At 37.1% G+C, this 27,379-nt stretch overlaps 2 protein-coding genes across 2 annotated transcripts; both read left to right on the top strand.

The window, feature by feature from the left end:
• Nucleotides 1–234: 234 nt before the first annotated feature.
• Nucleotides 235–18,462, top strand: LOC140154858 (exoskeleton protein RP43-like). The gene is made up of 5 exons (XM_072177509.1): nt 235–292; nt 9,692–10,024; nt 12,087–12,413; nt 13,137–13,250; nt 18,089–18,462. The coding sequence occupies exons 1-5, from the start codon at nt 235–237 to the stop codon at nt 18,460–18,462; spliced, it is 1,206 nt and encodes a 401-aa protein (XP_072033610.1).
• A 4,368-nt stretch (nt 18,463–22,830) lies between these two features.
• On the top strand, nt 22,831–24,447 carry LOC140154867 (uncharacterized). Its single transcript, XM_072177521.1, has one exon. It carries the CDS (start codon nt 22,831–22,833, stop codon nt 24,445–24,447), a length of 1,617 nt encoding a protein of 538 aa, XP_072033622.1.
• Nucleotides 24,448–27,379: the final 2,932 nt, after the last annotated feature.

The following is a 27,379-nucleotide window of genomic DNA, read 5'->3' on the forward strand; positions in this document are numbered from 1 at the left end:
TGGTAGAACGAAATGCGCTACTTATAGCATCAGTTTCACCAGTTTGCAGGTTTGTTTTTTCAAACGTGCACTTGAGAACCAAATGAACTTTTTTCTGTCTGTTGTTTGAAAAAAGGCTGATGATGCTTGGCTTAACGGTTATAAAGAAGGTGTTAGGATCGTACCCATCGTGTCCACCGATCGTGTACTGTTCGGCGAAGTTGTTGAGAGCCGAATCGGTCTTTTTAGTCTTGAATGGATGACGAGGTTCTTTGGAAGGTTCCTGAACGTCGAGAATGTTCGAGGAAAGGATGTAATTTTCCTTGAGTTTCTCATTGAGAGCATCTTTGCTCAGTTTTGAGTATCCTCGAAGGCCTGCATTTTTTGCGAGCGTGTTTAATTCCTTTCTGGTGTACTATCCTCTTTGTCGTCTTTCTTCATTTTTTGCTTCCTCGATCGTCTTGTAATCCGCAGGAGGCTTGCTGATTAATTTTCTCAGCTCTTCCTTTTTCAGTTTAGAGTATCCTCGATATCCGTTTTTTTCTAGCGTATTCGCGAAATTCTTTCGCGGTTGAAATTTTACGAATATTCATTCTAGCTTTATTCTTTATTATATTATTTTTTTAATCAAATTTATTTTTAAACCAGAATATTTATTTTTCTAAATTAATTTTTTTTCTGCTTTCTTTTTAGCATAATATTTTTTAGAAGCCATTTTATATGATTCTTTGTATCTCAAATATAGCTCTTTCGAATATTTAATCGGATTATGCAGCCCAAGTTCAGTACACAAATTTCCATCATATCGATTAATCATCGTATGATAACCAAAAAATCTATCTGGATTTTTCTTGTAACTAAGTTGAATCCACTGATCCTTGTAAAATACAAACAAATGCTTGTTTTCAACTTTTGACTCGAGAGTAATATCTTTTTCGATATTGTGATATTTTTTAAACGCTTCCATTTTTTATTATAAATTTTTTTATTATAATTTTTTTTAATCAAATTTTTGGATTGGTGGTGGGTTGAAATGCAGGGGGGAGTTTTTTCCGTGTAAATTTTTGGGAGGATTGGGAATCGAGGTGGGAGTGCTTTTTTTACACAGAGAAATGAGGGGAGGTTTAAGATTCTGGTGAATTTTCTGTGAGAATTGGCGGTTAAAAAAATCACAGAAGTTACACAGGTTTCTGTGATTTTACTGTGATTTGAAGAGTGGAGGTTTACACAGCAGTTACACAGCATTTCTGTGATTTTATGTGTAATTTGGTGGTTGGGGTCGATTTACACAGAAAATGACAGAAATGAGCCCGGATCCCCCTTTCCCTACTACTGAACTGATTGTTAAATGGCCAAAAGAACCAGTGAGGTTTCTTTCACCTTACCTTGTTATTTCAACCTAAAATGGACAGCAACTCTTCTCGTCAGTTATTACTAAATATACTATTTCAACTTTTTGAATAAAGAATAACAAAATCAAAATTTGACGGAAATCGTACATTAAGGCTTTAATTTCTACTGCAATTTTGTTTTCTAACTGACTTGTTTTTAATGACTTTTTCATTACAAACAAAAGTATTCATGGTCACCTCACATGGCAAATTTATAATTTGTAATTTGTTGATAATACAATTGCGATTCGGGATGTTATAATGTGGAATTCAATTCAATCAATCCGTGTCCCCCTTGCCATCTTTCAAATCTACTTTTTTATTAGTACCCAGAAGAGTTTTTACACCGATTGTTTTTCGATGTATACTTTTTTCAGATGGTTGTTCGCCCAATATACTGTACATGCCAGTTTAAGGCAATTTATGGCATACGGCTACATGAGGGCGACTAATTATGGAATGGTGTATTGCTTATGCCCTGGTCTTATGTCAGCATACTTGTAACTACAAAACAAGTCTAACATGTCGCTTTAAAATAATATAAAATCTGCACAAAAAGTAACGCAGCTGTTATAAATAGGCCTATAGCTTCAGAACTATTAATTCTTGTCACAAAATTTCAACACAGGGAGAAGGATGATTTATTTACGCGCATTTTGTTTCACCATTTGTCCGATATCGTTCAGTATTACATAGCCACACAGTGCCTCATTTCAAATGTTTAGTTTTAGTTTCGGTTTTGATCACGTGGTTTCCTATTTCCCTGCCTAACCACTTGAATCATAAGATATCGAGCTCATTGTTTCTACCTATTGTTAAAAACTGAACATTTTGTGTCAGTCAGTTTCGGTTTTGATTTCAGTTTCTTATAAGTGGTGTAAATCGTAAAATTATTTGGTTTGAAGTTACCTACTATAAGTATACAAAAGAAATGTTTAAATTTTGCAGTGCGATATTCATGAGGAGAGACATCGAGCATGGTAATCTATACATTGAGCGTGTTTATGCAGATGTGCGGTACATTGCGGTACAATTTCTACCCGGTTAGAGATTATCCGGATACTTGCCCACTATAAACACTAGCAGTATATGTATGTACGGTACATCGATATCCTTCTCAACCGAAGGATATTGTGGCGAGATATTCCACTATAAACACACCAGTATAAATTGTGTGCGGTATTACCGTAAGGAGCTTCTTCATGATGCGTAGGATGCGCGCAGGTCATTCGGAACGATTCGCACCCCCAAGAGTTATCAAAACAGAGCTACATGTTCACCGCCATGATCATAATATGTGACGTGTCATGTCAAAAGGAGACACTTTTGGGCAGGATCATAAATGGAGAAATAGCCAAAAATCTGCCGGTGGGTGGCTTTGTTGCAAATGTGTGATGTTATTAATGCTAAAAATATTGCCTGATAATTTCAGACCGGAATATAACTGGTATCTTGTAGTTTTTGAGACATTTTTCACAATTTGGGTTTGTTGCAAATTTGTGATGTTATTAATGCTAAAAATATTGTCTGATAATTTCAGACCGGAATATAACTCGTATCTTGTAGTTTTTCAAGTTAATTCCTACTCTCAACATTGTCATTAATATTTTTTAAGGCCGATATCTCAATTTCCAATTTCATAATACCATAACTTTCAGACTCTATATCTTCGCTTAGGAATGTCCGGGAAAACGGCGTTGTGGAGCAAAATATCTCTATATTTAAGATATGTAAAAAACTCAAAATTCATAACCTGCCCAAAAGTGTCTCCTTTTGACATGACACGTCACATATTGTTGAATGAGCTGTTTATAGCTCGCGCCACACTATTTACACATTCTCCGTGTGACCTCGGGGTCATTGCAAATGTAATGAGCGTGTTTATAGTGAATATACCGCATTTTGAGTATACCGTACACGATAATCCTTGTATATGTACCGATACTCTTGCTGTTTATAGTGGGACACAGTTACCGCACAAATTATATACCAGCTAACATTAACGTACATTTGCAATGACCCCGAGGTCACACGGGGAATGTGTAAATATTGTGGCGCGAGCTATTAAGCTCTATAAACAGCCCATTCAACAATATGATCATGGCGGTGTACATGTAGATCATGTTTTGATAACTCTTGGGGTGAGAATCGTTCCGAATGTACTGCGCGCATCCTACGCATCATGAAGAAGCTCCTACTTCCGGTAATACCGCACACAATTTATACTGGTGTGTTTATAGTGGGAATATCTCGCCACAATATCCTTCGGTTGAGAAGGATATCGATGTACCGTACATACATATACTGCTAGTGTTTATAGTGGGCAAGTATCCGGATAATCTCTAACCGGGTAGCAATTCTCGCTATTCGCAATAAGGCCGCCGCCAGCGTTTTGCGATGTAATCGTGATGTATCATGGGAAAAGGTCGACATCAAGTCCGCGCAATACGAATATTACCATGCTATTAGGAACACGTGACAATATTTTTAGTTTGTCAATATAATGGTATTACACGCAAATCGATAGAGAAAAATTAATTGTGCACATTTCAAATCACATTATTAAGTATTATTGAGTATCGATTCGCGTGTAACACCTTTATTTTGACAAACTAAAAAATATTGTCACGTGTTCCTATGTAATAGCATGGTAATATTCGTATTGCGCGGACTTGATGTCGACCTTTTCCCATGATACATCACGATTACATCGCAAAAATCCGCTGGCGGCGCCTTATTGTGAATAGCGAGAATTGTACCGTAATGTACCGCACATCTGTTCCCACTATAAACACGCTCATTGAAAGGCGTGGTTTACAAAATCGAATAAGCCTGGGCTATTTCACCTGTGAAAAAATATAGACCATCGAAATATTTGCATTCGACATTACAAAAGGGGCCACTATTGTAATTGTATAGGTGCTATAAACAAAATCGATTCATGTCCTTAATCCCATGTACCAGAATCGATGGAAGGCCATTATATGACCTCTAATAACCTAATGAGTTTTACTGAAGCATTTTTTACTCCTTACTGCAAAAAGTAGAAGATAGAAGGGAGAAGAGATTGTGTGCGGTGTGTGTGTGTGGGGGAGGGGGTGGGGGTGGGGAGGGCAAGGGGTGTGGGCCGGGAGAAAGAGAAACAGATGGGAGAAATGAAAGAGAAGGGGGAGGAGAGCTCGAGATGAAGATATCGAATGTAGGGGAGGAGGAGGGGGGAAAGTCACTTCGGGAAGAGGTGGTTATATAGGGAGGGGAGCCCCCTCTTAAAGAGGTATGGGTTGTGTTTCCCGGGATAATAAACTAATTCATAATCAAATCATCTCCATACATCGTTTATGTTTCAAACAAACAAACAAAGCCCCCACCCCACCCCATCATTCAATATACGTGCATGTACAGGGTGAGTAAAAAAAGTGCAATAGAGAAAAGAATCCATTTTTATTTAAGAACCGAGTTGAACCTTTTAGGTTTTCAAACACTGTATAAAGGATATATCCATTAGTGACCTTGTGTGAAGAAATCAAGGATTTAGCATTTACCGACATCTAAAATTTAAATGTCAGCCCACTCTGTGTAAGGTTGATTTGGATTGCCATTTTCTTAACCTCGTTGGCATTGAAATAAAATTGAGCACCAAAGTATTATTGCCATCGGTTTTGTTTAAGGAGAAGAAACATTATTTGTTGTTATTTTCATTTTACCTCTACTTTAAAAGATGTTTATTCTCTGTCAAAAACATACACATTTCTAGGCGGGCTTTTCAAATATCGAAATGAAATGCGCGCAAATTGAAGTGGAGTGAATTACAAAATATATAGGCATATTGGAATTTTAAAAACTGGAGTTGGAGTCGGGTGAGGTATGAAGGACTTAAAGTAATGCTCAAAAGATTGTTTGAACAGCAAAAAAAACCCGCAAAAATCAACCTTATTTAAGGTTAGGTCAGTTTCAGAGCTGGTGCCTTTATCGTGCATTGTGTACTCTCATTCAAAATACATGGTACCTCGTGGACAAATAAAGAAATTTAGTATCGCAGCAAAAGGACTCATAAAAATTAAACGGTAGTTGCGATTCACTTCATATTTGCATAGAAGGTGACTATTGAGTGTGGCATTTATAGAAATTTTCAATAAAGGGAAAGTTCAACTTGGTTCTTACATTAATATCGATTCTTTGCTCTATTGCACTTTTTTTTGACTCACCCTGTATATGATTTCTAGGCCTAGAACTCGTGAGTGTAATATGCCACAGCATCAACTGTCGTCCGCGGGATATATTTCCGATATCAATCATGATAATAATTATGTTAGCACAAGTATTGTATACTTCTAGTTATATACCCTGTGTCCTCCCAGCATAATAGTGTTATGATTGCAGACCAGATCTGCTCTACTTTTTAATCCCTTGATTTTTGGTTTCTGAACAAAAGAGAAACCAAAACTAAAGATTTCAAATGAGGGAGTGGTGCTTTTAAAGAAAATACCCGAATAAAAAAGTTGCAGTTTACAGCCATCAATGGTTATTACGAAATCAATACTTCAAATCAATACAAATAGCTGCAACTTTTATATACGGGTATTTTATCTTCAAAAACACCGCTGTGTTGTGAATATTGAACGAATTTGGACGAATGTGGTATCAAAATGCGCGCAAATAAACAATCCTTCTTTCTGTGTGGAAATATTATGAAAGCAATTATTAGTTGTGAACCTGTAGGCGTATTTATAACAGCTGCGTTAATTTTTGTGCAGTCTTTATATGCTTTCCAATGTTATTATTGCAAAAAAAATACAAACACATAATTCGTCGTCCGTATTCCATAGTGGCGTATAGTGGGGCGCCGCGAATAAACAACTTTTCGAGAAAATCGGGTTTGAAGAAATGCCAATTTAAAATCGAGTTGTGTAAATCAGACATTCATTATATTTTGTAAATGATGTGAAATTTCTGTAGTAAACTAAATAGATTTTATTGTTATATATTTTTCAAAAGAAATAAATAGTCAATTCCAGCCAAAGCGGGACAAAATTCTCTCTGGGGGCCATTTTGAAAATGTTTTCCTTTTCAATTCTAGACTTATCAAATGAGACGATCATATCTAGTGAATCATCAGGTGGAAGTGCCATCGGATTGAAAAATAACTTTTCTTGCTAGACCAAATAAAGTGTTAAATGCGCATATGCATGTTACCCACGAATTCAAGCCTTTTTCACCTGTTGCACGCCATAAAATTTCACTTTCTTTAATATCTTTCAATATTTTATGTGTGACTCATATACACTAGAAATCGGTGAAGACTTTGAACGTAAAATATAATTTTATTACATATATCTACAAAGAAATATTTTGGTTATTACAAATTTTAAGAAAGAACCAGGTGTACAGTTAAGATTGTGTCAATTCTTCGAACTCTTTCCAAAGTGGCTGTCATTTAACATTACTGTATTATTTCGAAAGATTAGAATAAATGCTTCATATAAATATAAAGTTAGATTTTGTATCTCGTCGCAGGATGAGGATCTCGGATGGATTCGTGGGTAACAGCGTCTAGAAAATAGCATTTCCTAGTATTTTTTTAAATAAAAATAAAAAATACTTTTCCGCATGTCAATAATTCAGGCTGCAATGGCACTAAAATGAATTTTAATCAAAATACAAACTACATGGAATATTTAGAATGGATCATTATGGCATTTTGGGTATAAAAATTTTGAGAATAATGAAGTTGCCAAATTCAAATAGACAGAGCAAACAGTTTTATATTATTATTTTAGTAAAATCATTCCATATTTTCATGCAGCAATATTCTATTAATTCGTGTTTGACAGTTCCTATGAACTAAAACACTATTAATACATTGTTAACTATAATTTAAGTAGGGATTCGTGGGTAACCAAAATGTTCGTGGGTAACACATATTTGAAGGTATGTATTGGTAGGCGGCAAAATAAAAAATATTACAGAAGGTTGGAAACCATCATGCAGTTATTCCTCCATTGTGTTTCAATGATTCCCGTTTCTCTAACCAATTGCATTTACCCAAAAAATGGTAATTTAGGATAATCAATCAAAACCTCATGATACAGCTTCAGTATACCTTCAAGAGGACGCTATTAAACAGGACTGTTTTGGAACCTATTTCGCATGTTTTCAAAATGTTAAGATGCATAAGAAACATATAATTTACGAGTAAATCCTTGGATTCGTGGGTAACGACGAATTTGTGGGTAAAGCTATAAGTACTATAGTACCGTTTAGGGTTTGCGTTTCTTAGGTGCATAAACTGTAAGTACTGTAAAAATTATAGCATACCCATGGCTTGAATATGTGCTAATTTAAACTTAAAATAAACAATCACCTTGTTTTTCAAGGTTAGCATCTATTCGGGATTCGTGGGGAACAAAAGTTTAAACCGTCGTAGATTCTTTTTTTTAAAGCGGTGAACGTATTTTTTACGATTTACAATTTTAAGCGCTTGTCAAACTAAATTCAGTGTCCAAAGTCATTAAATGTTAATTTAAGTTATGGCAATTATATTTGCTGGACTCGTGGGTAACAGTTGATACGTGGGTAACGTCAAATTTGATTTTATGGAATTTTATGGGTAAAACGTATTTGCATAAAATAATCACTTGGACCTCAGAATTATAGAACGAAACTTCGTTTCATGATATAGTCATTTATGGCATAATCACTTAACATTGTTCAGAACGATCATTTTATTTTTGATACGCGGATAACAAAATTATTAGCCAAATTGACTTAATGGCCTCTAGAGTCCACAAACTTTGGTGGAATTCAATCGTTTTACATATGATGAGAGATCACGCAAACGTCTTTTAACGGTAATAATTTCATTTTGATTGAAGGACATTCAATGACATATATGGTGCTTTATCTTTGAATTCGTGGGTAATGCCAATTCATTTAAGCCATCATAACTTGTCCCTGGTATGACTTGCTAGTAAAGGCCTATATGCACAAAGAGAGCACATTGGACGTGACATGATATGCTCCATCAATAACGTGATTTCCTTTATTAATGACATTTTAAAGTGGAAAGTTAACATAGAGAGAATTTTGTCCCGCTTTCGCTGGAATTGACCAAATACATACTATTGCTGGCAAACTGAATATAAAACTATACGTCACTATGGAAAACAAACAAAACGCAATACCCTAACCTAACGTTAACCGTACGCCACCTCGGTCGCCGTGTAATCCCTATGGCGTTACTTTTCGTCGTTCGTATTCCATAGTGGCGTATAGGTCCGATACGTGTACGCCACTATGACATACGATGTTTTTCATTTTTGCCGATATTTCATAATTATAAAATGTGTATAAAAAGTGGCGTATGGTCGTAACGCCACTATGGAATACAAAAAATGTCAATTTGTAACTATACGCCACATTTAATTAATTAATTACTAATTAATTAGCTAATTATGACTGATGAGACGTAGAAAAAATGAAAGAGAACATCATTAATAACATATGTGCCAATTTTCACAAATATGACCAAAAATCACTATACGCCACTATGGAATACAGCCGACATATTATGTCGATTAAAGACCCATTCAGTGATCCCAGTGCAAGTGTAAAAAATATAAAATTGTTTATAAATTGCTTAAAAGTGAAGGATAAGTCATTCAAATTGTCATTTGGTATTTTTTGAAATGACAAATTTGGCAAAAAACGAAGAAAACAGCAGTACTGACGAAGTTGAAGCCCCGTTCAAATACATGTAGCTAATTTAGTTACTGACAGTATCTAAATTACAGATTCATGTGAAATGTCTTATTTTGTCTTAAATACACAGCTTTCAGCTGAACCACTCGCAGGCTATGTTAGCAGATCTATGACAATGACAAAGGTACCAAAATCTGAATTTTGATGATTTTTACGATCATCTTGATGAGCAAATCACTGAATGGGCCTTTAATCAAAGCCAACTGCGTGCCTATAGAATGACATCGTTATCAAAATTATTTAAACGGATTTTTTTCTGATTTGCGACATTTCGGACAATCCAAGTTCAAAATTCAATAATTTCGGTTTGGCATGTCCAACTTAAATTTCATCTCCTGCCTAAACATGCCACGTTTTGCCATTTCAGGTCACATATTCCGTTGGGGTTGGGTTCCTCAAAGAATTATGTTTTGCTCTAATGTTATGTGACCGTAATATAAACACCCATGTAAGGAAGTATGTGGATGACCTAATACTTGGTGAGCATTACAGTTACGGCAACATAAAATATGTAGAGACAGAAATGAAATATTTTACATATTCTGCATTGGTATTAATTACAGACTGTGGGGGTAACAACGTACCGGTCATTAGTATCAACGAGTCCTACGCCTTGGAATATTTGAATTATGGTAATAACGCAGTCTGCCAATGGACATTCAACACGACTCAAGGAAGACCCATCTTAGTTCACTTTGAGACATTTAGAATTGAAGAATGTTGTGACTTCCTACAGTTTGGCACCTCGGAGGATATTGATGCATATGGTAGATACAGTGGGCACAGGCTGCCACCAGACGTCTATATTACTGATAGTTTTGTAGTGGTGACATTTGCTAGTGACTCCAGCATGACTGACTTGGGATTTGCTATTACACTGTCAACTGTCAATTCAGGTATTTTTGTGTCCGTGTTTGGTTTGTAAGCGCCTTCAGTTGGGGACACACACGTACATACGAAATCAATGGTTAACAGTCGATGTACACGACATGTGGTTGACCATGCTTTCTGAAAATAAATGTATGTAAAATAAAATGCATAATATACAATACAAACAGTGAGGGGTGAAGTAGAAGTACACAACTGAACACAAGAGTCAAAGGAAAGGCAAATACAACTCAAATGTGTGTGTCCGCAGGAAGGTTGAGAAAACTTTAAGTGACTGTCCGTTTGTTGTCGGAGTTACTGCACCGTAAATTGACTAGTATCACTTGGTCACAATAATAATGTAAAAAAAAGATCAACAACAATATTTCCCAATTGCATGAATCCTTAAACACATGTAAAACAGTACATAAGAAGTGTAACATTCACTTGTTACAGGATATAAGTTGTAATTATGCGAGATTAAGTCCCGGTGGTTAAACTACTGAACAGCCTTTAGCCTTTGGCATCAATTAGACTGATGGGATTTAGATTTGATTTTGGAAAATAATCTAAAAAATCAAGAGTTCAAGAAGACACTTTGTTTGTCGGATCATTGTGTGTGAGCATGATTGTTGGCATTCTGTGAGAGGAAAATGTAAATAATATGGGGTCAATGGGTGAAAATATGACCTTTTTTAAAATCTAACCTTTGCGTGAGAGGCGAATCAGTGCCACAGAAACTTCGAACATAAAAGTTCTGGCTTTAAATGTCTTTTTATTTTCAAAAAAAGTATTAAAAAATCAGTGATAAATGAAAATTGCCTTTTAAATTGAGAAATAAGGGTCTTTTGTTGACAGATCAAATGGCAAAATAAGGGGTCTTCGGGTGACAGAGCACGTGTTCGTAAACAAATATGTGGTCTTTGGATGACAGCGACGCTAACTGAAAAGCGGGTCTTATCAGGCCTACATCGAGTGGGAGCAAATACATGAAGATCGTCAAAATACATGCATACATTGCTTTAACACTATGAAGGCCAGACCTCGCTGCTGTTGGTTTAACTGGCTCCATGCACGCTGCAGGGTGTGTTGCAAGGGGTTGCAAAGTAATATAAGGTGGTGTTGTCCCTTAATTTTCAGGGTTTTTTAGGTTTGTATCTTTTAAAGGTTTGAACCATTAAAGGTTTAAACCATCCCAGGAAAGTCCAGTCAAATAAAGTGATTGGATTTCAGCAAAAGAGACTAAACAAAAAAGGAACTATTGGTCCATGAATAATATTACAACAAAACATTTATCATTGAAGTTACTGTTGTCGCTACCTGATAATTTAAAATAGAATGGAAACCATGTTAATTTTACGCATGCTAAGGGGCTGTGCAACAATTATGAGCCCCCCCCAAAAAAAAAATCCAAACGGCTCGCCAAAAATCGCTTGCCCTCTCGGTCCGCTATAAAATCGCTTGCCCCCCCTCTCGGTCTGCCAAAAATCCCCCACCCCTTGCGCATGCCAATTGTTTGGGATCACAATTTACAAAGCTCAAATGGTCTAGATGCATGTTGCGAACGTTTCCGTACCGTTTTCATAAACCATTTTAGAGCGTTTTATTTAAAAGGCGCGCCATGAATGTGTGCCAAAATCGCTTGCCTCCCCCTCTCGGCTTGCCAAAATGTGCTTGCCCCCTCTTTCGGCTCGCCAAACATTTCTTGCCCCCCCCCCATTTTACCCTCCCCAGGGCTCATAATTATTGCAAAGCCCCTAATGCATGCAAAAACTATGAAGAAAAGTTTGTAAAAAATGTAATTCCAAAAAAATGACTACATTTCTCATTTAACATGTGTGAAAACTAAAGCATGAACACCTGAACTTAAAGTATTTGAACAAAAGACGGCAACATGTTCTATCAATTTGTTTTAAGTGAAAGATGCCTCAAAGAAATATTTCATAAATGGCTGAAGTTCGCTTAATTAATAACTTATCAGTCGGTGTTCCAAACGTTAAAATTAGAGAAATGATCGATTGGATCATGCCAAAAGTGACTTTGGGGGGACTTACTTCTTGGGAACCGTGTATTTAACATATTTTACTCTAGCACGAATCACAGAATGTTGGAACACCAACATAACGGTCATCGGTAACAACGAGACACACGCCTTGGAGTATTTGAATTATGGTAACGATGCATTATGTCAATGGAAATACAGCACTACTCAAGAAAGACATATCGTAGTTCACTTTGAAATATTCAGACTTGAGGAATGTTGTGACTTCCTTCATTTTGCTACTTCGGAGAAATTATATGGTACATACAGTGGGTATAATCAGCCACCAGACTTAATTATTGCTGATAGTTTTGTAGTGGTGACATTTACTAGTGACTCCAGCATAACTGACTTGGGATTTGCTATTTTACTCTCAGGTAAATAGGTGTGCTTGTTTTGTTTTAAACATCAACACGCAAAGTCGAAAAGTCAAATAGAACACCAGCTTTCCCTCCAACCAACCAGTAGTAATTTCCTAAATTTATTAATCAATTCTTTCTATTAAAATGTAAGAATTTCATAAAACAATACATAATTAAGTGATTTAAGCTTTTGATCCAAACACAAAGACACTTAATTCCTACCTTGGAATTTTCAGATGGCACTCCATCTTTCATCAGTGAGTGATTATATCAACTCAACAAAGACGGGGAACGATTCAAACTGTCATGAATCTATTATCAAGTTAAAGGTCAAAGAAATCGCAACTTGATACACTCACTCATTCGCTGATGAAGGAGTACCATCTAAAAATACACAGGAATGCATTTCTTTGTATTTGCATCAATTCATGATTTATACCAACACAGATGAACTTTCGTGAACACATTAGAAGTGTTACATTTACTTTTTACAGATAATGATGTGAGATTAAGTCTTGATGACTAGACTCTGGAATCAATTAGGACTGATAGGATTTAGATTTGATTTTGGAAAAGAAATGATAAATCATTAATAATTACATGTCAGCAAGCGCTGAAGAAGACGTAATTTGTTTCCTTTACATTGGGTTCAAAATGAGAGCAAATAGTCACTTTTTTCTTTTTTTGTATAGCACATTGATCCACTTAAAAATAATTTTACTTATGTTACTTTTCAAGATATCGCCGGGTGCTCTGTAGAACCGTGTCAAAATGGAGGGACATGTAAAAATATAATCAGTGGATACATCTGTCAGTGCGATGGAGGTTATACGGGACCTAATTGTGAACGAAGTAAGTATCCGAAGTAAAGCAAACCCAGTGAGTACATCACAGGTCAACGTCGATACAATAGAGTCATTAGAGACATTGCGATGTTCCAACCGCAGCACGTGGAACGTACGTTTTCACGTACGTTTTTACGTACGTTAATACGGTGTTAAATATTGCTAGTCTCGGCTCCAAACTGGATTGTGCTCATTCGTTACGAAGGAGAACAAGTCATCTGTAATGATGGCTATAATATTTGATCTAATCTAATCTAGGTCGATAGAGGGCATAGTGATTGAAAAAATAACAGTAAGCTGAGTGTCTGCTTTATTCAAACAGGCCGCTTTTGATTTTGACTAAAATTTTGACCTACATGCTGATTAAACTTAATTGTTTTTTTTTTGTGCTCCCCAAATATTATAGTTTTGGTAGATTAAAGATCACTACATCTATACATCATGACTTTACTTTCAAAATGAGACTTTTTTTGTCCTGAAAATTGGACGCGTTGCATGGACTTAGACATGAGGTAAAATCAGCATATTTCAACGTACCATCTGCGTTTTATTCTACGTTGGAATCCAAAATGGGAAATCGCAATGTATTTTTTGTACGCAAAGTATCACACACATATCAATGGACAATATCTACGTATGAATATTGCGTTTAAATTTAGTCCATTTTTAACACATCTCTGTACCTTTATTATAATGCTTGTTACAAACAAAAAGATCATAATAATAATTAGACTTTCCTTAGTATGTTCATTATCTTTGACTGTCTTTAACATATTCTGAGATGGACACATTTTGTGCATTTTCAACGATGCATCTACGTCGATTTCGAACGTGGAATATCTTCAAAAATAGCTAAATATGTGACCTCGCTTCGATACAGGAGAGTGGTTTTGAATAGATCAACGTACGTCCGATGTCTACGTTTGGAAATCGCAATGTCTCTAAGAGCGTGTTTATAGTGAATATACCGCATTTTGAGTATACCATACGATAATTCGTGTATATTATACCGATACCCTTGCTGTTTATAGTGAGACACAGTTACCGCACAAATTATATACCAACTAACATTATCGTACATTTGCAATGACCCCGAGGTCACACGGGGAATGTGTAAATATTGTGGCGCGAGCTATAAACAGCCCATTCAACAATATGATCATGGCGGTGAACATGTAGCTTCTGGGGTTTTTTTTTGGGGGGGATCGTTCCGACTGTCCTGCGCGCATCCTACGCATCATGAGGAAGTTCCTACTTCCGGTAATACCACACACAATTGATAACTCTTGGGGTGAGAATCGTTCCGAATGTCCTGCGCGCATCCTACGCATCATGAAGAAGATCCTACTTCCGGCAATAACGCACACAATTTATACTGGTGTGTTTATAGTGGGAATATCTCGCCACAATATCCTTCGGTTGAGAAGGATATCGATGTACCGTACATACATATACTGCTAGTGTTTATAGTGGGCAAGTATCCGGATAATCTCTAACCGGGTAGAAATTGTACCGCAATGTACCGCACATCTGCTCCCACTATAAACACGCTCAATCAGCAGCCTGGACAACCGATTCTTTTGTTCTGCTTAGTCGCGCTAAAAGTCGATCGATACATGTTAAAATCAGCACAATTCAGAGATACACCTTTTTGCTATGAAATTTATTTTCTCGGTCAAATATAAAGCAATTTTTTTTCCTTCAGTAATGTCAGTTAAAAACTTGGTGCTTGGATATACATTTTTTTAAATCCTGGTGTTAAAATTAAGCATCGAATTGTGTCTTTTAGTGTGATATTCTTGATTTTTATAGGCCTTGAGTTCGCCCGCGAACTTTTTACGGAATTCATTTTTCGGCGTCTCAAACTAATATAGTTTGCTAAAGAAAGATATTTCCCACCTCTGTAAAGCACATCGTGTGGGTCTATATATTATAGTTTTGTTAGAATTTCCGTTTTTATTTTACCCTTTTTCTCTTCATGCTCCGAAAATGTCAAACGCAGTACTTTTATCTCGAGAGCAACCAGCAGAAATAATCGATATTTCCATTGTTGTCATCCAGGTCAATTTTCCATTGGAAGCAAGGATTGCCTGACCAGCGATTTGGTAGCCCAAATCCGGCCCAATTGTGTGTTCTGGTAAATGAGGTGACTTTTGGAAATTTGCTCCCGTGATAGCCTGCAATTTCAATTACTCACGTGATAAAAGATTCTCATCGTGCTTACCATGATCACTGAGGAGCGCTATAGGCCAAATTTCTCTCCTATATTGAAGTTCTGGCAACACTGTAACCATGCCGGTCTTCCTATTAAACCCAGGGCTATCGATCCACAATGCTAGTATTAGCCTTTGATTTCACGCGTTGATTTTGAAAAAATTTCAGCCGGCAGTAAAAAATGGTGAAATCGAAACGGAAATTCTGACAAAACCATAATTCGCTCACGGTGATTGCGTTAGAAAGTTGGGAAAAATCCTTCATTATAGCGAACTAAACTGAGCTCAAAAAGAAACTTATAATTTTTCACAAGGTCATATCTTGAAATCCTGTCCATCAAATTGAACCAAAATTACAAACAGGTTTACTTCAATACTCTACTCTTAACACATGTCAGTAACCAAGCAGTTATCCAACTGACACAACAGCAAAATGCACTGACATGGAACAGCTTCCTGGACCACATTTATAGCCCAGCCCTGTTTCATGAAAAAAGTGTATGAAAAGCAGAAAGCAGCACCATTTTATCATCTGCGAAAGGATCTTGTGTGCATTCTCACAAATGTTGGGCTGTGAAAGTGGAGGAAGTCCAGGAGGCTGTCCCATGACAGTGCATTTTGCTGTTGTGTCAGTTGGACAACTGCTTGGTTACTGACATGTGTTTTGAGTAGAGTATTAAAGTAATCCTGTGTGTAATTTTGGTTCATTTTGATTGACACTATTTTAAGATATGACCTTGTGATTCACAAGTTGTAAACAATTCGTCGGTCGCAACACATAGTGGCGTACGTGAAGGACAAAATACGTCTCCGAGCAAAACGTTTTTGAAGGATACGCTACTACTAAAGGAGTCGATACTCCCCCACTGTTATCTCTCAGTGCCCCGATTCCATTTAAAATTAAACTTAAAGGTTCAAATCATTAAACTGTATATTTAATAGTTAACAAGGAATAACTATTATAGGATATTAGCTAGCTCTTAACCTATACGCCACTATGTGAAACGGAAAATTTGGAAAATGGCTATACGCCACTATGTGTTGCGACCGACGAATTATAAGTTTCTTTTTGAGCTCAGTTTATATTACTTTGAAAAGCTAAAAGGTTGATCCAAAAAAGGCTCGCGGGCAGAGTTTAAGCCTATCAAAATCGAAAATCTTACACTAAATGACTAAATTTCACGCCTAAGTTTAACACTTAAAAATAAAATACAGTATCAAGCACGACAGTTTTTCCTGACATTTACTGAAAAAATGAAAATGATTGCTTTTCATTTTGCCGAGAAAATTACTTTTACATTGAAAAGGTGTAACTCAAAGTGTTGCTCATTTCAAAACCAAATTCGGTCGTTTGTATTGCCTCATTAAATGACTGAGTGAGCCTTGCATAACAAAGAATCGTTTGTCCAGGATGCTGACTGTAGACAGGCAGCTAATAATTATATCATTTTTGTCATCTTGAAATGAAAGAGAAAAGAAACGGTTTATTGCATTACCTGAGGCCAGGATTAGTATCGTAACTTACCATACAGTACTATGCAATACAACACAATTTAGTGTCTGTGCAAGGCTTCCGAATTTGGAGGGTCATTTGCCGTTATCGCCAAGTTTATTGCACTCCTAACACAAATAACACTTTATGATTCTAAAACAAACATATTTTTGTTGGGGCAACGTTGAAATTGATGATAGCACTTTAAGCGTCACCTTTTCATTGTACATTTGATCGCTGATTTGATCGATAGCATTGTGATACTTGGCTATGCACATTTGTGTCAGTGTGTTTGATACATTTCATAGCGAGGTTGTAATCAATATTTTCACATGTAAAATAACTTGATTTATAATATTAACCACAGGAACTGAATAAATAATAAATAACAATACTGAAAGAAACAGTGATTTGGATTAAAACCCTTGCTAAATATCATTCTTGAACAAATTCATAGTGTATAAAATATAGCAGCTTGAACCCCCCCCATAATGCTCGTCTTAGTTCCATGTATTACCAATCGAGACCTTGTGTGGGAGCTTATGCAATGATTATCTATCGAACTCGTTGCACTCGCAGAAGACTACTGTAGAGCGGCATTTTTCAACTTGAAAATTGTGATTTTTTGGCACTTTTAAGAGCAAATAAATGCTTTCAATAGGCTCTAGAACAAATATTTCCTGACTATTTCCAACACAGGTTTTATGAGTACTACATTTGACTAATAAATGATGCATTTAATACAGAAACAACATCGGGAATTGGAAACATTCTGAAGACTGACAGACTGAATGCGAAATTTCGGACAATCCAAGTTCAAAATTCAATAATTTCGGTTTGGCATGTCCGATTTTAAGCAGTGATGCAAATTTCAAAATTCAATAAATATTTTAATAATGTGAATATAACTTAAATTTCATCTCCTGCCTAAATATGCCAAGTTTTGCCATTTCAGGTCACATATTCCGTTGGGGTTGGGTTCCTCAAAGAATTATGTTTTGCTTTTAATGTTATGTGACCGTAATATAAACAAACATGTAAGGAAGTATGTGGATGACCTAATACTTGGTGAGCATTACAGTTACGGCAACATAAAATATGTAGACACAGAACTGAAATGTTTTATATATTCTCCATTAGTATTAATTACAGACTGTGGGGGTAACAACGTACCGGTCATTGGTATCAACGAGTCCTACGCCTTGGATTATTTGAATTATGGTATTAATGAAGTCTGTCAATGGACATTCAACACGACTCAAGGAAGACACATCTTAGTTCACTTTGAGATATTTAGAATTGAAGAATGTTGTGACTTCCTACAGTTTGGCACCTCGGAGGATATTGATGCATATGGTAGATACAGTGGGCTTAGGCTGCCACCAGACGTCTATATTACTGATAGTTTCGTAGTGGTGACATTTGCTAGTGACTCCAGCATGACTGACTTGGGATTTGCTATTACACTGTCAACTGTCAAATCAGGTATTTTTTTATCCGTGTTTGATTTGTAAGCGCCTTCAGTTGGGGAAACACACGTACATACGAAATCAATGGTTAACAGTCAGTGCACACGACATGTGGTTGACCATACTTTCTGGAAATAAATGTATGTAAAATAAAAGTGAGGGGTCTAGAAGTACATAACTGAACCCAAGAGTCAAAGAAAAGGCCAATACAACTCAAATGTGTGTGTCTGCAAGAAGGTTGGGAAAACTTTAAGTGACTCTCTGTTTGTCACTGTTACTGCACCGCAAATTGACATGGTCACAATAATTAAAAAAATAATAATAATAACGATCAACAACAATATTTCCCAATTGCATGAATCCTTGAACACATGTAAAACAGTACATAAGAAGTGTAATATTCACTTGTTACATGATATAAGTTGTAATTATGCGAGATTAAGTCCCGGTGGTTAAACTACTGAACAGCCTTTAGCCTTTGGCATCAATTAGACTGATGGGATTTAGATTTGATTTTGGAAAATAATTAATAAATCATGAAATGTCAGCAAGAGTTCAAGAAGACACTTTGTTTGTCGGATCATTGTGTGTGAGCATGATTTTTGGCATTCGGTGAGAGGAAAATGTAAATAATATGGGTGAAAATATGACCTTTTTTTTAAATGGAACCTTTGGGTGAGAGGCGAAATAGTGCCACAGAAACTTCGAACATTTAAAGTTCTAGTTTTAAATGGCTTTAAATGTCTTTTTTTTTTTTCCAAAATAAGTAACAAAATCAGTGATAAATGAAAATTACTGTTTAAATTGAGAAATGTGTGTCTTTGGGGGACAGATTCAAACCACACCACTCCACGCCATACATAAATTCTCCCAGTCACATTTCCCCAATATGAAATTTAAAAAAAAAGTTCAATTGTAATTTTACTTCTTTTAAAGTTTGGCAGAGGCGGGGTTCGAACTCACGGCGCACCACGCCGCTTTGGATTTGCTCTATGAGCCTAGCGCCTTAGACCACTCGGCCACTTGTCTTGATGGAATCCATTTGAAACTTATCTGAAGATATAATCGCAACTTCAATATAGGCCTACCACGTGACAAGCAAAACCAGAAAACGTACCATATTTTGGAATTTTATTTTCAATTTTAATTTCAATTGTTGTTAATCCGACAATAAACATGATAAATGCGCGTCTATATGGTCAATACATTATATCGATTTTGACATGTGCTCGCACGGTGTCAGTACATTTCCATGGTCAGTAAAATACTATATCCTGAAAAAATCAGCTTGTTATGAGAAATTTTGGGGTTATAGCTAATACTATTGGCCTATTTGTAATATATATTTCTTATATTCTTATTATCATGTTTATGTTATATATTATATATAAAATCAGGTCTTCCAGGGAGACCAGTACATTTGTATTGATGGAATTTCCTGAATAAATAACGAATAAATAAAATAATATAGAGGAACCTACCATTTTTCTTGTATACACGTTCGATGTTTTTATCAATTACAGTAGTATGTTTTTGCCGATTCTAACACATTTCTGTATTTTTTCGTGTTTAAATCGCCCCCAACCATCAAATACACATAAAATCACAAAAACCCGTGTAAATCGACTCAACCACCAAATACACAGTAAAATCACAAAAACCTGTGTAACTGCCGTGTACACAGGATTACACAGAAAAACATCCTTGCATTTTTAATTCACCCCAATCCAAATTACACAAAAAATTCCCCTGCATTTTAACTTATCCAAAAAAAAATGCAGGGGAATTTTTTCCTGCATTCAATTTATCCAAAAAAAAAAAATGCAGGGAAAAATTCCCCCATTTTTTAACCTCTTCATTTTATTCATTTAAGAAAAAACTATTTAAAAAAATAAATATAATAAAAAAATGGAATCATTCAAAAATCATTACAACGTTAAAAAAGAAATAACTCTCGAATCGAAAGTAGAAAATAACCGTCTGTTCGTATTTTACAACAACCAGTGGGTTCAACTCAGTCAAAAAATCCAAACAAATTTTACAAACCCGTAACATTGCAGAATCGTTACAATGTCGGTCTATGTAAAGAGTTGGGAATTCCGACAAATAAGGGTAAAAATATAGTTCGGCTTATTACCAAAAAATAGAGAGAAGTATTGTATGGCTTCAAAAAATATTACGAAAAAATGAAATCCTCATAATAATTTGATATTGATTTTTTTTTGAAAATAAAAAAAAAAGGTTTAAGAAAATAAAAACATTGTATATAATAAAAGAAGATGAGAAGAATACTAAAATTTTCATCGAACGCTAAATGGGAGCGTTTTAAAAAAATCAAGAGTGAATATACGGTAAAGGATCTACGAGCCATTGCGAAAAATGCTGGCCTGCAAGGAGATTGGAGACACACCCGCAAAACCGATCTGATAAAATTTCTTCAAGAAAACTATGTCTTAGATCCGCTGGATGCTCCGATACAAAATATCGATGTACCCATTCTTGAACCAACGCCGTATACCACCCCCGCTCCACCGCTGGATGCTCCGATACAAAATATCGATGTACCCATTCTTGAACCAACGCCGTATACCACCACCCCCGTTCCCCCCCAGATAGAAATAAAGCCAACGCAAGATTGGTCATTCTTGGATACCCCCAAACCACCTCCCAGACGAACCAGATTTCAACGAAAGATTGCAAAGCTTTACAAACAGAAGGAAAAACCTTTTAAAATTCAAGAAACCGAATCTGCTCTCAATCGATTTACTACTCAATACAAAATTGATGGAAGATCACGTTATGAACCAAGAACCTTTTTAGCAGCAACTAAACAACCTGTTGTGAACCTTTTAACCAACAATCGTCAAACAAAGGTTGTGCTAGTTCTTCGCTGCATGATGGAAAAGACGAATCTCCAAACGGGAGAACTTATCACCAAAGAAGCCGTATTTACCTCCACTACGGATGTTAATCTGGAGGCAACTGATCTTGATGAATTATACAAAAGGTGGTCTGAAAGAATTTTGGAAAACATTGCGACATTTCAAAACAGCGGAAGCGGATGGGTATTCAAATCGATCGTAGACTTGAGCATTCACACAGTTAAATACAAACCGATGAGTGGTTCGTCATACATTCCGACTCCAAAAGATCTAGCCAAAAAGAAAGCGATCATCAATCTTAAAAATGAGGACAACCAATGCTCCAAGTGGTCTATCACTCGAGCCCTCAATCCAGTTGACGATAATCCAAATCGGGTAGACAACAAGCTTATAGAACGAGCCAAAGAGCGCAACTGGGATGGTATCCTCTTTCCAACCTCCCCTAAAGATTTTGCCAAGTTTGAAAGGAACAATCCTACAATTTCCATTAATGTCTTGGGATACGCCGAAAAAAATTCATCCAAGAGGTTGTACAAAAAAAATGAAGTCTACCCGCTGAGAGTAGGTGCTAGCAATCGAAAACACGAAGTTATTCTTCTTTTAATTTCGGGCAAAAATAAGGATGGCCATGACACCCAACATTACTGCGTCATCAAGAGTATGAGCAGACTAATGTCGTCACGAGAGAGTAAAAATGGTCATGCTAGATATTATTGTATGCGATGTCTCACGTCCTACATCTCCAAACAAAAATTGGTGAAACATAAAGAGCTATGTCAAAATAATGAAACCGTGAAAATTGAAATGCCGGATCCAGAGAAGGATTCATCTCAGTATTTTAAACATCATTTTAAGTCTCAGAACGTCCCCTTTGTCGTGTACGCCGACTTTGAATCCTTGACGGCGCCGATACAAACCTGCCAACCGGAAGTTTCTCAGAAGACGACGAAATACCAAAAGCACGAACCATCGGGCTTTTGCTATTATATCAAGTGTTTCGATGACTCGGTGTACACTCAAGAACCAGTGATCTTCACCAAGGAATCCGAGGACCAAGATGTGGCTCAGATTTTTGTGGAAACTCTAGAGCAAAACATCAAAAAGATCTATCAAGAATTCAAGTTCCAAAAGGAGATGATCTTTGGGGAGCAAGAGCGAGAGATCTTCAAAAATCCACCCACTGCCACATCTGTAAGGATCCACTGACTCCCGATGATAAAGATAATTACAACGTCAGAGACCACTGTCACTATAAGGGAACCTTTAGAGGAGCTGCCCACAATATCTGCAATATGAAATATAGGAAACCAAATTTCTTTCCCGTGATTTTCCATAATCTAGCCGGATATGACGCTCATCTGTTCATCAAGAATCTTGGCAAGACCGAGGAGAGATCGACTGTATTCCTTCCAACGAAGAGAAGTACATCTCATTCACCAAGAAGATATTGGTTGACACCTTTACCAATAAGGAAGGAAAGAAAGAAGTCGATGTCAAGCGTGATCTCAGATTTATCGACAGCTTCAAATTTATGGCTGCTGGACTTGGCAAACTCGTCGAAAATTTGGATGAGTTTTCTGAATTACCGAAATTTTATCAGGATGAACAACTTCAGCTGCTCTTGAGAAAAGGGGTGTATCCGTACGATCACGTCAACTCTTTGGAAAAACTCCAGGAGACTAGTCTTCCACCCAAAGACACCTTCTACTCCAAACTCAACGAAGAACACATTTCCGATGAGGATTATGAACACGCTCAAAAGGTGTGGAATACCTTCGAGATGAAAACCATGAGGGAGTACCACGATTTGTATCTCAAGTCGGACGTTCTTCTTCTAGCGGATGTTTTTGAGAGTTTTAGGAAACTATGCTTGAAAAATTACAAATTAGATCCTTGTTGGTACTACACAGCTCCTGGACTTTCCTACGACGCCATGCTGAAAACGACGGGTGTAAAATTGGAACTCCTCGTGGATTATGACATGGCTATGATGATCGAAAAAGGGATCAGAGGTGGGGTTTCCATGATATCAACCAGATATTCAGAAGCAAATAACAAATACATGGGATCCGATTACGATCCGAGCAAGCCCTCCAAGTATATCCAATACCTTGACAATAATAACCTTTATGGCTGGGCGATGAGTCAACCATTGCCAACCGGAGGTTTTGAGTGGATGACTCCGAAACAGCTAGACTCTTGGGATGAAATCCCATGCATTCTTGAAGTGGATCTGGAATACCCTAAGAAGCTACACGACCTCCATAACGACTATCCCCTAGCTCCTGAGAGAGTCACCGTAAACAGGGTGGAAAAACTCATTCCAAATCTTGGAGATAAGGAAAAGTACGTCATTCACCACACGGCTTTGAAACAATGTCTAGACCTTGGACTCAAATTAACCAAGATTCACAGAGGAATCATATTTAATGAGAGTCCCTTTATGAAAAAGTACATCGATCTGAATACCGAGCTTCGCAAAAATGCAAACTCGGAGTTTGAAAAGGATTTTTTCAAATTGATGAATAACTCGGTTTTTGGCAAAACTATGGAAAACATCAGAAATCGCGTCAATATCCATCTCGTGAATTCGGAACACAAAGCCATCAAATTAGCCGCGAAACCCAACTACGAGCGAAACACAATCTTTGATGAAAATCTTATAGCGGTTCACATGAAGAAAATCAAACTGTACTTCAACAAGCCGATATATCTCGGAATGAGTATCCTGGATATCTCAAAGACGAAGATGTACGACTTTCACTACGATTACATCAAGAAAAAGTACGGAAACAAAGCGAAGCTCTGTATGACAGATACCGACTCGCTACTTTATGAAATCGAGACCGAAGATTTTTACGAGAATAGCGCACTAGACGTGGACCGCTACTTTGACACTTCCAACTACCCAGCTGATCATCCGTCAGGAATTCCGACGGGAAAGAACAAAAAAGTTCCCGGCATGTTCAAGGACGAAGCCGGAGGAAAGCAGATAGTGGAATTTGTTGGACTGAGAGCAAAGTTGTACTCTTTCAGAATGCACGAGGGAAACGAGGAAAAGAGGTGCAAAGGCGTTAAGAAAGCGGTTGTCGAAAAAAAATTACCCACGACGACTACAAGCGTTGTGTCTTCGATGAGAAACCTCTGATGAGAACGATGAATGTGATTAGGAGTTCCAAGCACGAGGTGTACACTGAAACCGTTAACAAAGTTGCTCTAGATCCGCACGATGACAAACGAATCATACTTGAGGACAAAATTCACACACATGCATACGGTTACTGTGTTGAAAAACTTGAATAAGAAATTTTACTTCAAAACTCTGTCGGGTGGCAACTGTGTGCCCTCGGGTACTATCATAAGCTCCTGTCTAACAAACGCTCTTTTTGGTGCACCTTCACTCAAATAGTACAAAATTGGATCACCCGGAGTTCTCACGATACTATCAACCGTGTAAGTTTCCAGAGACCAAATGGGAGCGGTTGCGCGTCTTCTCTCACCTCCCTCCAACTCTCCGGGAGCGTACAAATACCTCAATCTCACGTTACCTGGAATTTCAATCTCATTTTTCAACTTCTGTGGAGCTGAAGACATCGTTTCAATCTTTTTCTTCTTGATAGCATCAACCGGTTTCATTCCTATCAGCCGAGTCTCTTCGCTGTTCAAAGCTCTGATCACATCCGGAAGACTACCCACCCACTCGGTAGACCTCACATTTTTTTGACCACGAGCTTCCATCAGTATTTCCTGCGAGTACTGATGGCCAAACAGTCTTTCAGCCAAAGTTCTGTTGAATCTTTCAACAATTGCCTGAGCTCTATGTTGACCAGGCAACCCTCTTCTGATATCGACCTTGTGCTTTTTCATCACTTCGTTCACTTTGCCCATGAATTCTCTTCCAGGATCGACCTGCAGAAGCTTCGGCCACTTTAAAACTCGAGAGTAAATTTTTTCAAATGCCTTAGCCACCTCCCCAGATTCCTTCGAGCTCAGAGGCTCAGCTTCCTTGTATCTGCTCGCGACATCCACCACAGTCAACGCGTACTTGTAAAGCTTTTTTCCTTTACTCGGTCTGTCGTGAGGAGAAACAACAAATCGGCTTGATGAACTTCATTAGGTACACTTACGTTAAATTTTGCTCTGGGAATGTACTTCGGAGGTGGTAGGTAAATTTGCCACTGAGTCTGCTTTTTCAAAAAATTTCTAGCTTTTTCTTTTGTCACTCCAGCCTCTTTCGCCAGCTTGTCTATCGCAGAAACACCCTTCCAATACCCTCTTGGACTGTAGTAAACCTTAGACATTTTAGTTTCAGCCATCTTTTATTTTTAGCCCGATTTGAAAATAAAAACAGTTTAAGAAAATTCTGGCTAATAAAAAAACAAACAAAATGGCAAAACAATCAAGCATACTCAATATTGAATTTGAACATTTGTTAGAAGGGCAAAAAGGATCCTCAATTTTGAAATGGGTTGAACTAGAAGAAGGTGGAATTTACGAAATTACCAATTTTGAGATCATGGAAACCAGGGTTGGAAAATCCGGAGTTATCACTCTCAGTGATAACACTCGAGTTTGGAGTTGTTCTACCCTAACAAAAAGGCTAGAGAACTTGGACTTGGACTTTGGTGAATCAATAGCTCTTGTTAAACCCACGGGCAAAAAAAGAAAGCAAAACAACCGGGAACATGTACCACAGTTTTGACCTTGTAGTGAAAGAGTTGGAATATGATGAAGACTCAGACTAGTCGTACAGTCTACCATAACCAACAAAAAAATCTCCTTTAGACATTCAGTCTAAAGGAGATTTTTTATTGTTACAAAAATGAAGTGTACGAGTAAATATAAGCGTTGTTTTTGCAAATTGTGTAAAAAGAAAACTCGCCTCCGAAAACAGAACAAAAACCGATTTGCAACCTATACGGTACCGAATTCACTCGGTTGTTTAAAGAACCCGCACGAGTGGAGCAAAGAGTTCCGCCAAAATGTAAAAATTGCAACTCAGAATACATAGTAGACGATGTGTGTTATGATTGTGGTTTAGAAAATGACACGTCTCTTAACGAGAACTCACCCCGAGTTAACATCGACCAAATTCGACAATCGAAAAAGTACTGCGAAACCAAGACCTACCAGTTTGAAGAATACATCGAAATCTATCGAGGAAATGTTACGAGTACTTCTGAGATTTTGATCGACGAGTTTGTTACAAAAATGAAGTGTACGAGTAAATATAAGCGCTGTTTTTGCAAATTGTGTAAAAAGAAAACTTGCCTCCGAAAACAGAACAAAAACCGATTTGTCTATACGGTACTGAATTTAATCAGTTGTTTAAAGAACCCGCGCGAGTGCAAAGCATACCAAAATGTGAAAATTGTAACTCAAAATACAGTGGAAATGTTACGAGTACTTCTGAGATTTTGATCGACGAGTTTGTTAAAAAAATATAAAAAAAATAAAAATTGTTCGAGTCCCTGAGTAAAAAAGAATTGTTAAAAGTCTTGAGATCAGACCCAAAAGCCGTTCACAAGATTTACTACAAAATTACGGGCAATTCTCCCGTCGATTTTTGTCACGATCGAGCTAATTTGTTATGCGATCTTGATAATATACTGAAAATTTATCTACAAAATAAACCCAAGAGAAATAATTTCAATATTCACTACGTTCTCTTCTACCTACTCAAGCGAAGAAATTATTCCGTAACTCTCGATGATTTTCCAGAGATTAGAGGCTCAGCTCCCACCCAAATACTTTTATCCAAAGTATTTGATAGCGACCACACCGGTTCCGAGCAATCCCAGTCCGAGCAAAGCTAATTCCCCATTTTGGATCGATTTTGTTTGATCTTCGTCGAGATACTCTCCATCATAAAGTTGTGGTTCGGGTGGAAAAGAATCCATCAAAATTCCCGTTAAATTATAATACTGTCTCATCGCGTCATCGACGTCCGAAAAGGTTCTCTCCGCGTGACCCTGTTTTTTTAATTGATCGTTGATGTAATCTATTCTTGAAAGACGCGCTAGATTCCAAGAATCTCGGTCGTGCTGAAGTTTTTCGAGAGCGAGATCGTGTCTTTTGCG

This window comes from Amphiura filiformis, chromosome 1 (genome assembly GCF_039555335.1).
Source record: "Amphiura filiformis chromosome 1, Afil_fr2py, whole genome shotgun sequence".
Taxonomy (NCBI): domain Eukaryota; kingdom Metazoa; phylum Echinodermata; class Ophiuroidea; order Amphilepidida; family Amphiuridae; genus Amphiura; species Amphiura filiformis.